The 12,500-nt window shown below is 44.6% G+C and overlaps 1 protein-coding gene across 1 annotated transcript in view; it reads left to right on the top strand.

Annotated features, from left to right (window-relative positions):
- The first annotated feature begins 6,608 nt into the window (after positions 1 to 6,608).
- LOC145407916 (alpha-(1,3)-fucosyltransferase C-like) overlaps positions 6,609 to 12,500 on the top strand; it is a 26,088-nt gene continuing 20,196 nt past the window's right edge. The window contains exon 1 of the mRNA XM_080278769.1: positions 6,609 to 6,650. Within this exon, the coding sequence (XP_080134895.1) occupies positions 6,609 to 6,650 (42 nt within the window). The remainder of the gene's footprint in view (positions 6,651 to 12,500) is intronic.

The following is a 12,500-nucleotide window of genomic DNA, read 5'->3' as shown; positions in this document are numbered from 1 at the left end:
GTCAGTATCTATCTATCTATCATTCTTTTCTTTCCATCTATCAGTCTGTCTCTCTCTAATTGGTTTTCATCTAACGGAACTAGGCCAGAGCTAGAACGTGAATACTAAGCACTCATGGCATGCAATTCCATTTGGCTTGGTTTGAACTGGAAATGAGTCTCCTTGATTACTAGTCAAATCCACCCTCCAGTCCGACCACACTCGGCCATCAGCTGAAGTGAAAGGAGTGGTGATTTTTCGTCATTTTAGAACGAGTTATATTTACCCAGCTTCCTACCTACTTACCTACCTTCCTACTTACCTACCTACCTACTTACCTATATACATACATTCATACAACTATCTACATGCCTGCCTACCTACCTACCTTCCTAGGTACTTACCTGCCTACCTACCTACCTACCTACCTACCCACATACATATACATACTTACATACTAACATACCATTACATCTAGACTATCAGTGTGCCGGAGAGAGAGAGAGGGAGAGAGAGAGAGAGAGAGAGCGACAAATGTGTGTACAAAGCAGTGATATCATTTCCTCTCTTACACAAACACACACTGAGCGGAAATTATTCACAAAGGTCGAAACGTTGGCTTTGTGTCTTGTGCCCTTTTGACTTTTCGTAACCCTCTTCACCGCGAGTATCCCTTATTTTGATTTTTTTTTTCCTTCCTTCGGGCGATATTAGTTGGCGATTTCAAGGGGCCAACTTCCTTACCGAATTAATAAAAAAAAATCTCAAAAATAGTAAAGGGAGAGCTGATGTGGCTTTGAAATAGGGGTATATGTGTAATCGTCTCTCATTCGTAATGTGATATATATATATATATATATATTTTTTTTTTTGGGGGGGGTCAGCTTCCTTCCAAAAAAAAAGAAAAAAAGAAGTGATCAGAAAAAGGGAAAGGCTAGCACATGGATTTCACCGAAGCTTCTTTATAATGTCTTCCACAATATAAAATTTCCCACCTTAATTTTGGGGGGTCAGCCCTCCTTGAAAACTTCTAATGGATACAAAGCAGGTGAAGAAGGGCACATGTCGCTTTGGTAGCATAGGACGTGGTACACAATGGGCTCCCTTCCGCTAACTGCTTGTTGTAGTAGCAGTACCACAATTACTACTACTGCTACTTCTGTTACTACTATTACTACTACTACTACTACGACTATTATTATCATCATCATCACCATCATCATCATCAATCTTGACTCACACATATTAATGGTGATAATGATGGCTGAACTTCGTCTCATTCTGATTCCTTTCCTCCTCCTCCTCCTCCTCCTCCTCCTCCTCCTTCTTCCCCAAGGGAAAGGAAGATGGGGAAAGAGAGGGAGGGGAGGGGAGGGGAGGGAAGGATGATTGCTAAGAGGGGTGCAAGGGAGGGAAGAGGGGAGAGGAGGGGGGAGGAGAGGAGAGAGGAGGGGAGGGGAGTATGATCGTCTGGTTGAGTGTTTCCATCATCATCATCATCATCACCGTCATCATCATCACCATCATCATCATCATCAAACATCCAAGGAGAATGTGGTCTTATGCAGTAGATAGATAGACAGACAGACAGACAGACAGACAGACAGGTAGATAGATACATACATAGGTAAGTCGGTAGATAAACAGATCGATAAACATTTAGATAGACAGGTAGGCTGATTGACAGATAGATAGATAGAAAGATAGACTGGCAGATAGATAGAAAGACAGACAGAAAAACAGACAGACCAATAAACGCATCACTCCATCTTTTTAGGGCCTGGCTCATCCTCTCACTCCATCTCTGGGCTGCCACTCTTTCTCACTCCATTTCCCCATCTGCTCTAACAAAAACGTGACCTTCCGATATCCATTTCTCTCCTGTACGCTGTGCTGAGTAGATCCTTGGCTTTTAACTGTTTCTTTTTTTTCAAGGTCTTTTTAGTCTCTCTCTCTCTCTCTCTCTCTCTCTCTCTCTCTCTCTCTCTCTCTCTCTCTCTCTCTCTCTCACACACACACACACACACACACACACACACACACCAGTAAAAAATAGAATAAACACCGATGAGAGGGTCTAACCATGCGTTATTTAAGAAAAGCCTCATCTACCTTCGTCTCTTCCCACCTAAATGTAAAAATGGGAACCTGGGCCTCTCATTTGACGGTTCCGTGTCGTGGTGTCGTGGGAGGGTGTATAAAGATCTATCCACACCTCTCCTAGTTAGTCTCTCACACGCCAGGCTTACTCTCAGACTTCCCCGGTTCACCTCAGCAGCGCCGTGCTAATAACAACACTCGTGCAAATAGCTGGGAAAGAATGGGGTGAAGGAGGAGTGGCTAAACGCACCTATTTTGGGTGTAAAGGCAGCTGTGTTTCCTCCTACTTAAGCTTGCACACACACACACACACACACACACACACATACACACACACCACTCCATCCCCACCCACGTCACCACCCCATCCCATCCCAACCTCACACACACACACACACACACACACACACACACACACACACACACACACACACACACACCTCTCAGTCTCCATCCCCACCCACGTCACCACCCCATCCCATCCCAACCTCACACACACACACACACACACACACACACACACACACTTAGGCCTGGGGGGACGTCATTTAAATGCTATATAAACTGCAACTCCCGGACGATTTGCCTCGCCTCAAGGAAAAGAAAATTATTATACTCCTGCAGCCTCTTGAGGGGATTTTACTAAGCCGACGACGGACTTGTGCAACTGGACGGGTCAGAGGCAGCCTTCCTTGACCTAGTTTCACCTGTTTTGACCTTTTTTGATATTTTTTTACCTTATTTTTTAACTTTTTCACCCTTTTTGTTTTATGTTGACCCTTTTTCACTTATTTTGACCCATTTTGACTTATTTTTAACCTTTTTGACCAATTTTGACCTATTTTCACCTATTTTGACCTTTTTGACCTATTTGGCCTTTGACATTTTGACCTATTTTGACCTTTTTCACCTGCTTTGACCCATTTTTCCCCTGGTTTGACTTATTGACCTTTTCGACCTGTTTTGACCCTTTTTGACCTATTTTGCCCCTTTTTGACTTATTTGGACCCCCTTTGACCTATTTTGACACTTTTTACTTATTTTGACCCTCTTCTCCCTATTTTGACCTTATTTACATGTTTTGACCCAATTTGACCTTTTTCCTTTTTTGACCTTTTCTTACCTGTTTTGACCTTTATTACCTGTTTTCATCAATTTTGCCTTTTTTTAAAACCTATTTTGACCTATTTACTACAAGGGGATTCTCAAAAATTCTGATCCTCATTTTTGGCGCGAATTGAATGTTTAAACCAATTTCGGCCAATTCTGATAAACTTGAATGTGGACAATGTCGCCAACGAAGGACGTCAATTGATCCTGTGATTCTGTACATCATTTTAATCAACTTAGGCTGTGTTGAACCTTACCATCCATTCATACGATGAAGTTGATTCCTTTTACTCCAACTAGGGTTCGATTTTCGTCCTTCTGCAGCGTATTTCACATTAAGTCAATGGAGAAAGACGATACTACAGCTCTGCATCATTTCCATGGCACTTCTTCGTGACTAGCATCATATTCCAGTGCCAATATACTTTAACAACTCAGCATTCAAGGTGGAGGGATGGCAATTTTAGGCCAGGTTAGAGAAAGAGAAAAAAAGTAGCATCTGTTGAACGGTTTGCAGCACTACGGTAAGCTACACTTCACTGGTAAATCGCTACGTATTCTCGTCGGTTTCGGAAGCTCCCTAACACCTTTTCCTATGCGATTTATTTATTACACCTTACAGCCCTCTTCTGTGCTGCATAAATCCTTTCAATATCGCCAACCTCTGCATGGATAGCATATAAAGAGATATTAGCCAGTCATATCCAGGAATAAATCGCCAAGGAAGAGGTGTTACGGAGCCTGGAAATAATAAGAATATATTAAACAAAGTGCAGTCATGCTGAAAAAAGTTTTAAAAGTTGAAAAGGCATGAGTTTTTCCTACTTAAGCGCGCGTGCGCACACACACACACACACACACACACACACACACACACACACACACACACCTTGAGCGCGTCCACTTTCACCCCTTCAAAGCCACTCCTCTTAAATCAGCGAATACACTCGAGTGGTCAGTGAGCGAGAGCAGATGTGACGTATTTGAACCAGGCAGCGAAATAAAGTGCAAGAAAATAAAACAATAAAACTCGCTCTTACAGGGTCGTCCTAAAATAACGCTGCACTAAAAACTCACTTGGAGGGATCTTTTGTGTTCCGGTGACCGCTCAGTGTGCTGGTGTGGGCTTGGGTGTGGCGCTGGCTTGAAGAAATGAGTGAATGATGCAGGGTAGACATTGATAGCGCCAGGCCGTACCCGCAACACAAGGGATTCTGTGTTGTAGGGACGGCTTAGTGTGCTGGTGTGGGCGTGGATGTAGCGCTGGCTTAAAGAATAAACAATGCAGGGTAGACACTGATAAAGCCAAGCCGTCCCCGCAACACACGAGAAATTTCCTGTTCGAGTATAAGAAAAGGGTTATATATGAACTACCCTGGATGGAGATTGGGTAACAGACTCTCGTTTTAATTCGTCACGTTTTAAAGTTTCGGACAAGGAGGGTTAAAATATTGACATTGATCATTTTCGTCATATTAGTACCAGTTGCGCTTAAAGCAGGTAAATTATCGTGTAAAAATACCTTCACATTGTATAAAGTACTTGTTGAACATCTTATGCTTCGACTAGGCCGTAAACAAGAAAAGTACAGAATCAGAGACCGTTCATCTTTTCAGGGGTTTGAGATATTGCTGTTTTTTTTTTTTTTTCTTTATTTTTTGTATGTAAGGAAGAAGGAACCAAAGGCCAGGAGCCCGCAAGATTCTTCCCTCCAAGAGAAAACAAAAACGAGGTAACAGAGTCAAATTCAAGATCTGTCCATTCCGAGATGCCTGGACTCACTGCGTTTGAGAGACTGGAGGTCATAGAGAGTAGGAAATACAGACAGAGGGAGACAGTTCCAGAGGTTGCTTGTTGGATACATGAAGGACTGGGCGTAACGGCTCCAGAGTTGCTTGTTGCATACGTGAAGGACTGGGAGTAACGGCTAACTCTTGCATTGGAGAGTTGGATAAATCGAAGCATAACCTTGTTCAGCAAGTACAAAGTTCAAATATCAAGTGAGTCTGGAACCACAAGAGGAGGAGGAGGGTGAAGAAGAAGCAGAAGAGTTTGGAACCACAAGAAGAAGAGGAGGAGGAGGAAGAAGAAGAAGAAGAAGAAGAAGAGTCTGGAACCACAAGAAGAAGAGGAGGAGGAGGAAGAAGAAGAATAAGAAGAAGAAGAGTCTGGAACCACAAGAAGAAGAGGAGGAGGAAGAGGAGGAAGAGTCTGGAGCCACAAGAAGAAGAGGAGGAGGAGGAAGAAGAAGAAAATATTAAGACGATATCCCTGATTCATCTCAACGTGAACCCGATGGACTGCAGGCTGAAGTTACCATTTTTCTGCAGCCCACCATCCTCCTTTTCGTGGGGATTGGGAGGGGGTTGAGGGACGTTTGTATAACCCGGTAACTTCCCCGACGGACGATATCTGTGCCACCACGTGAAGGCGTTCCTCTCCACCATCACCACCATCTGGAGTAGAGCCAGTAGCTAAGTGTTTGTTTACTTATTTATTTATTTTCGTATATATTGGCGGGTAATCGTTCACTAGCCTGATGATCATGATGGTGGTGGTGATGATGATGATGATGATAATGACAATGACGATGATAATAATGACAGTGATGATGATGCTGTCCATTTACTCTGCCTCTGATGATGATGGCGATGATGATGATTTCCATTTACTGCATATCCGAATTTGCCATCATATTCCCATCATCCTTACCTTTCATCTGTGGTTGAAGGAGCCATATGCTTGTCGATTCCCTAACACCTCTTCCTAGGCGATTTATTTTTGCATATAACACCTTGCTGTCCTCTTCTTTGATATTTAAATCATTCTGATATCACCATACTGTTTATAAACAGCGTACAAGATTATATTAACCGGCTGAACCCATAAATAAATCGCTAAGGGAGAGGTGCTACGGAGCCTTCTTAATCGACGAGAATACAGGCGTAGAAGTATAATTCATAGAGCCTAGAGTTGCTACTACTACTACTACTACTACTAGGCCTACTACTTCTACTACTACTACTATTAGGCCTACTACTTCTACTACTACTACTACTACGACTACTACTACTACTACCACCACTACTACTACTACTACTACTACTACTACTACTACTACTACTACTACCACCACCACCACCACCACCACCACCCTTAGATGTCCTCCCAAACCCGTAATTCATAACACCTCTTCGTTAGCGATTTATTCCGCACGTGACACCTGAATATCCTCTTGTATGTAACTGATGAAAATTAAATCGAAATTTTAGAGATATAAATAACATATAACGAATGTTGAGGTGCAATATGCAAACTAAATCGCTAGGGAAAAGGAGCACGGTGGAATACGGAAGATAAGTAGCAATGGAAAAGGTGTAACGAAGCCCCGAGTACCAAGTGGAATACGGCTGTTGAATATGAAGGACGTGTGGTTAGGAGAGGAGGAGGGGGCGGGGAAGGTGGGCGAAAATGTTTACCTTTGCACCTGCGCTAAGGAACACCTGTGCCCACACCTACACCCACATCTCACCCTCATGCTTACACCCCCCCTTCACCCAGTCACACCGCCACACACCTGTACCTGCACACCCTCACCTCCACACACCTCTACACATCCTCACCTCCACATCCCTACCTTACCTACTTCCTTACCTTACCCAGCCAGTACGCACCCTTACACTACTTCCCCACCCTCACCACTACACACCCCTACACACCTTAACCTCATCCCTACACACCCCTACCCACACCCACCCACATCTTGACTGAACTCGGATTTAGTAAGAAAAGAGTGATCCCCTAGCGATGTGGGATTGTAGTGATGTTTTAGCCAATCCATACATCATCCCTTATCCACACATCCACACATCATATCCACACATCCACACCTCTACATATATCTGTTCACGCATCCATATATTCATATTCGCACATCCACATACACACATCCATATTCACACATACACATAAACACATCCACGTGCATCCATTTCCACACCTCTGTGCATACACACGCACGGCCAATCACACACACACACACACACACACACACACACACACACTATTACTCCATATCTGTCTATCCACTCTCTCAATCTGCCTATCCATCTGTCTATCTGTCCGTCTATCTATCTGTTCCAGCTAACGCCAGACGATTTTATTCAGCTGGGAGTGAGTCATAGGAGGTTTGGGGGATGAAAATCGTTAGTAAAAATAATTAAGGAAATATATATATCGCTTTGAAGCTTATTTTCTCCCTCTAAATAAAAACAAAACGCACTTGCTTCGGTGGCTGACGTTGGTCGGTAATACTGGGTTCTTGCTGATGCACACCTGAGAGAGAGAGAGAGAGAGGGTAATTGGTGTGTGTGTGTGTGTGTGTGTGTGTGTGTGTGTGTGTGTGTGTGTGTGTGTGTGTGCAAGAGAAGTCATCATCATCATTTTTGTACATTAATCATGGAGCCAGGAATATTTCTGAAGATGGCCTGTAATTATGTATTTATGTATAGCTGTCTATCTATCTGTATATATGTATATATGTGTAATATTCGTCATCAACTTGTTAATCGTTCGTTTCCCTCTCTCTGTGACTCATTTCTCTCCTCCACCCTCCCCTCCTTCTTCCCCCCACCCTCTCGCTTCCCCTGCCCCTTCCCTTCCTCCCTACCCTAATATTCCGCCCCCTCACCTTCCTTCTTCTCTTTACATACCTCCTTCTCCTACCCCTCCTTCCTCTCCTCCTCCTTCCTCCTTCTCTCCTCCACCCTTTTCCTTTCCTCTTTACCTCCCCTTCGCCTTTCCTTCTTTCCTTCCTCAATCTAATCCTTCCTCTTCTTCATATTCTTTCCTCCTTTTCTCTCCCTCCAATCGATTCCCCCGTCTCTTAGTCTCTCCCTTCTCTGCCTCCACTTCATCTCCCTCCACTTCTTCCTGTCCTCCCTCACTCTCTCCTCTCTCACCCTCCAGTACCTCCTCTCCCTCCCCACTCCCCTTCTCCCTCTTCCTCCCTCCTCCTCTCTCTTCCTTTTCCTTACCCTCCCCCTGTCTCTCTCACTTATCTTTCCTCCCCCCTCTCTCTCCCTTACCTTTCTTCTTATCTATCCCTGCTCCTCCACCTACCTCACCCATCCCCCCTCCTTTCCCCTCCCCTCCCCTCCCTTCCCTTCCCTTCTCCTTCCTCCTCTCCTTCTTCTCTCCCTCCCCTTCTCGCTCTCCCTCTGGCCTATCACAAGTGTACAGCTCGCCTATTAACATACGCGCTGATTCAGATAAACGTGTTATTTAAAACCCAGTGCAAGCTTGTAAATCTCTGTCTGTCTGTCTGTCTGTCTGTCTGTCTCTGTCTCTGTCTCTCTCTCTCTCTCTCTCTCTCTATCTATCTATCTATCTATCTTGTAACAACCGTACTGATGAGGTTAACCATCTAAGTACTGTATTGTATGTGGCACAGAAGACCGTAGCATTTGTTCCTTGGCGATTTAGTTTGCATATTGACAGAGAGAGAGAGAGAGAGAGAGGAAACGACGCATCCTCAACAACGCACAATCTGTAACTCATATTCACAGCCGTATTTATTAACTCTCTCTCCTGGCTTTCTAAATCCGTAACACCTTTTCCTTAGCGATTTATTCTCCAAGTTTTCTCTCATTAACCGCTTGCGTGTCAGTATCGTAAATTTAGTCGATGTTAAGCGATATAAATCTCGTAAATGGGAGTGTTCAATTGCAATATTTGGAGAGTTCGTTATACCACTTCTCTAGCGATTTATTCTGTGGTAGTAATGGTGGTGGTTGTGGTAGTGATGATGGCAGTTGTGGTAGTGATGGTGGAAGTTGTGGTAGTGATGGTGGAAGTTGTGGTAGTGATGGCGGCAGTTGTGGTTGTGATGGTGGTAGTTGTGGTAACGATGGTGGTAGTTGTGGTAGTGATGCTGGTAGTTGTGGGAGTGATGATTGTTTTGGTGGTGATGGTGGTAGCTGTGGTAGTGATGGTGGTAGTTGTGGCAGTGATGGCGACATGGGAGGCTTCGTAACACCTCTTCCTTAGCGATTCATTTTGCACATTTACACCTTAACATGGTACCGGCATAAACTACGAGTAAATTCTCTAACTCCTTCCGGCCCGTTTGAAAGCTTAATATAGTTGGATTGGGCTTTGACTAGTAACCAAGGAGACTCATCCCTTCAAAAACAATGGCTCGTCAGATTTCATGCAACCGCGGCTTAGTATTCAAGTTTTGGGAGTGGAAGGTAATTTTTTGACTAGTAACCAAGGAGACTCATCCCTACCTCAAAATCAGGGGCTCTTAAAAATCTCATGCATCCACAACTTAATACGCAAGCTGTGGAAGTGAAAGGTCGATTTTTGACCAGTAACCAAGGAGACTCGGTTCCCTCTGATCAAAAACGGTCGACTGTAGTGAGTCTCCTGTGCTTTCCAGGTAAGGCCTTGGGTGTGGTTGTTGTCATATCAGTACTTATCTCGGCCCTTCATCACGTGGTGGAGGGACGCCTTCGTGTGGTCGCGCTGATATGGCTGGGGGGTGGAGCTGCCCGGTTACACAAACATCCCTGAAATCCATAATGTCCGCTGAAAGGAAGACCGAGGATTGTGGCAGACGGATAGCTTCAGCCTGCAGTCCACCGGGGTCATGTGGAGATGAGCCTGGAGTTGCAACTTTTACTACTGCTACTACAACTACTGCTGTTACTGCTGCTGCTACTGCTACTGCTACTACCCCTTCTACTACCACTACTGCTGCTGCTTCTACTGCTACTACCCCTTCTACTACCACTACTGTTGCTGCTTTTACTGCTACTACTGCTACTACTACTACTGCTATTATTACTACTACTTCTACTGCTACTACTACTACTACTACCACCACTACTATTACTACTACATTAAAAGTGCTTCTTTCACCAAATGAACGTGTGCTTCAGAGGTCTTCATGATGTAACCTTTGGGAATGCCAAGAGGGGACCATAAAAGATATTATTTAGGAATCACTGGTAGATAGATAGGTAGATATATAGATAGCGGATATTGCAGTTTCTTTCCCGTATCTTAGTTGCGGAAGAGGATAGTACACCCACGGCTCTACATCCCGTCCATAACACTTCTTCGTGACTAGAAGTGTGTGTGTGTGTGTGTGTGTGTGTGTGTGCTTAATTATTATATGTATGTAGGTATATAATATGTATGTTTGTGCGTGGTGTGTGTGTGTATGTATTGTACGTATGTGCGTGGTGTGCATGTATGTATGTGTGTGTGTGTGTGTGTGAATGGTATGTATGTGCGTGGTGTGTATGTATGTATATTGTCCGTGGTGTGTATGTATGTATGTTTGTCCATGGTGTGTATATGTATGTATGTGTGTGCATGGTATGTGTGTCCGTGCATGTGTGTGTCTTAATCCCATTATGTTGTGGAGTGTAGGGCGGGGCGGTGTTTGTTGCTTTGTTTGTTGTAAATACCGGAAGACCGAAGGACATCACGTTATGGCGACACTCGTTATTGTGCATTTCATTGTGTGTGTGTGTGTGTGTGTGTGTGTGTGTGTGTGTGTGTGTGTGTGTGTGTGTGTGTGTGTGTGTGTGTGTGTGTGTGCATTTTACAGCTTACAGTTAAAATATTATCATGTCATAACAACACCATCTCTCCCTTATGAATCATTCTCCTTTGCATGTCATTGAGAATACGGTTGTAATGTTTGTGCACTTTTTTTTCTTTTCCCAGTAAGAGGAAGTGTACAGTGATGGGGAAACGATAGCTAGGCATACGGTACAGCCAGTCACAAAAGTAGGACTGACTGCACTGCGCCTACTTCACACTTAGGGCACGTCCGTCACTTTCCTTCCTGACGCATCATATCAGAGAGAATCACCCAGGGGCAGAGAAACGTACAGTACCAAGCCCCCCTTCAGCTTAGGAATATTAGCCAGCAGAGGAATGTGAGAAGAAGTGGAATGTTAGATGATTTTTTGTACCTATGGGCGGAGAAACATACCAAGCCCCTCTCAGCTCAGGAATATTAGCTAACAGAGGAAAGTGGGAAGTGAAATATGAGATGAATTTCTGTAACTGTATCAGAGAAACAGAATCAGCAGAGGAAAACTAGAGGAAGAAAAGGTGAAATAATAGACTTACTGGAGTGGAGAGACATATGAGAGAAGAGGGTGGGGAGGAAGGGCAGCCAAATAGCAGAAGAGAGGACGACATGAAGGAGATTTGTCTGTAGCACCCCATTACGGAATTAAGGCGTCGAGTTATCAGTAGTTATTAACACTGAAAGGAATAGCAAGGAAAGCGGTGTTAGTCGACGAAAATGTATATTGTCTTTGCATCGTCTCCTAAGCGATTTATTTTCCACACTACACGTCGATAATACCTCACCCCATCCTGGAGATAACAGATGTCAGGATGATGATGATAATGGTGATGAAGTGACGTCCAGGAGAATGTCAAAGTAAGATGAGGTGGATGAGGTGCAAAGGTCGACGAGGAAAAAAAAGTTGCCAAACACCTCTTCTTTAGCGATTGATTCTGCACCCATATACACCGCGTTATTCTTTACGTCATTTATGCCATTTAATTACTGAGAGGCGAGGGAATATGAAGGTAAAGCAGGGATGACTAATCTGTTTATGGGCGAGGTGGCATCGCGTCGAGGAGAATAGGGTTGTCAGTCGTGTGTGTGGCAGCGAGGGAAGGGGGAGTGTGCTGCAGCCCTCCTCTGTTTACACTGTCCTCACACCCTATCCCCTCACCCTGTCCCTAGCCTTCCACCCTGCCCTGTTCCCTCTCGGCTTTACCTGTTTCCCTACCCCTTCCCCTCCCCCTGTTCCTGCTCTCTTTGCTCTCTGCTCTCTCGCCCTATCCCCTAACCCATACCCTACCACCCTGCTCTGTCTGCTTTCATTTCCCTCATCCCACCCCCTTACCTGCTGTCTTTGCTGTCACCCTCTCCCCTCATTTTGCTGTCTGCTCTCTGTCACCCTTCCCCCTTTGTTTTCACCTTGTTCCCTCTGCTCCATGTCTCCTCACCCTATCCCCTCACCCTCACCCGTACACCCACGCCACCTCACCCTCTGCACGGAACTCGACTAAAAGAGAGAGAAAAGAAAGCATAAGTTGGTTTCAAGTTTGTGTAAGATAGTGGTATACGAGTGACGCTCACCTTATCTCGTGATAACTACCCGCCCCCGTGCCTCACACACACACACACACACACACACACACACACACACACACACACACACACACACACACACACACACACACACACACACACACACATGCACGCACGC

Source organism: Coenobita brevimanus, chromosome 8 (assembly GCF_032717465.1).
Source record: "Coenobita brevimanus isolate Jiangsu-jjx chromosome 8, ASM3271746v2, whole genome shotgun sequence".
In the NCBI taxonomy this organism is placed as follows: domain Eukaryota; kingdom Metazoa; phylum Arthropoda; class Malacostraca; order Decapoda; family Coenobitidae; genus Coenobita; species Coenobita brevimanus.
Note: the sequence above shows the minus strand (reverse complement) of the source record. Positions and strands in the feature narration are given on the sequence as shown.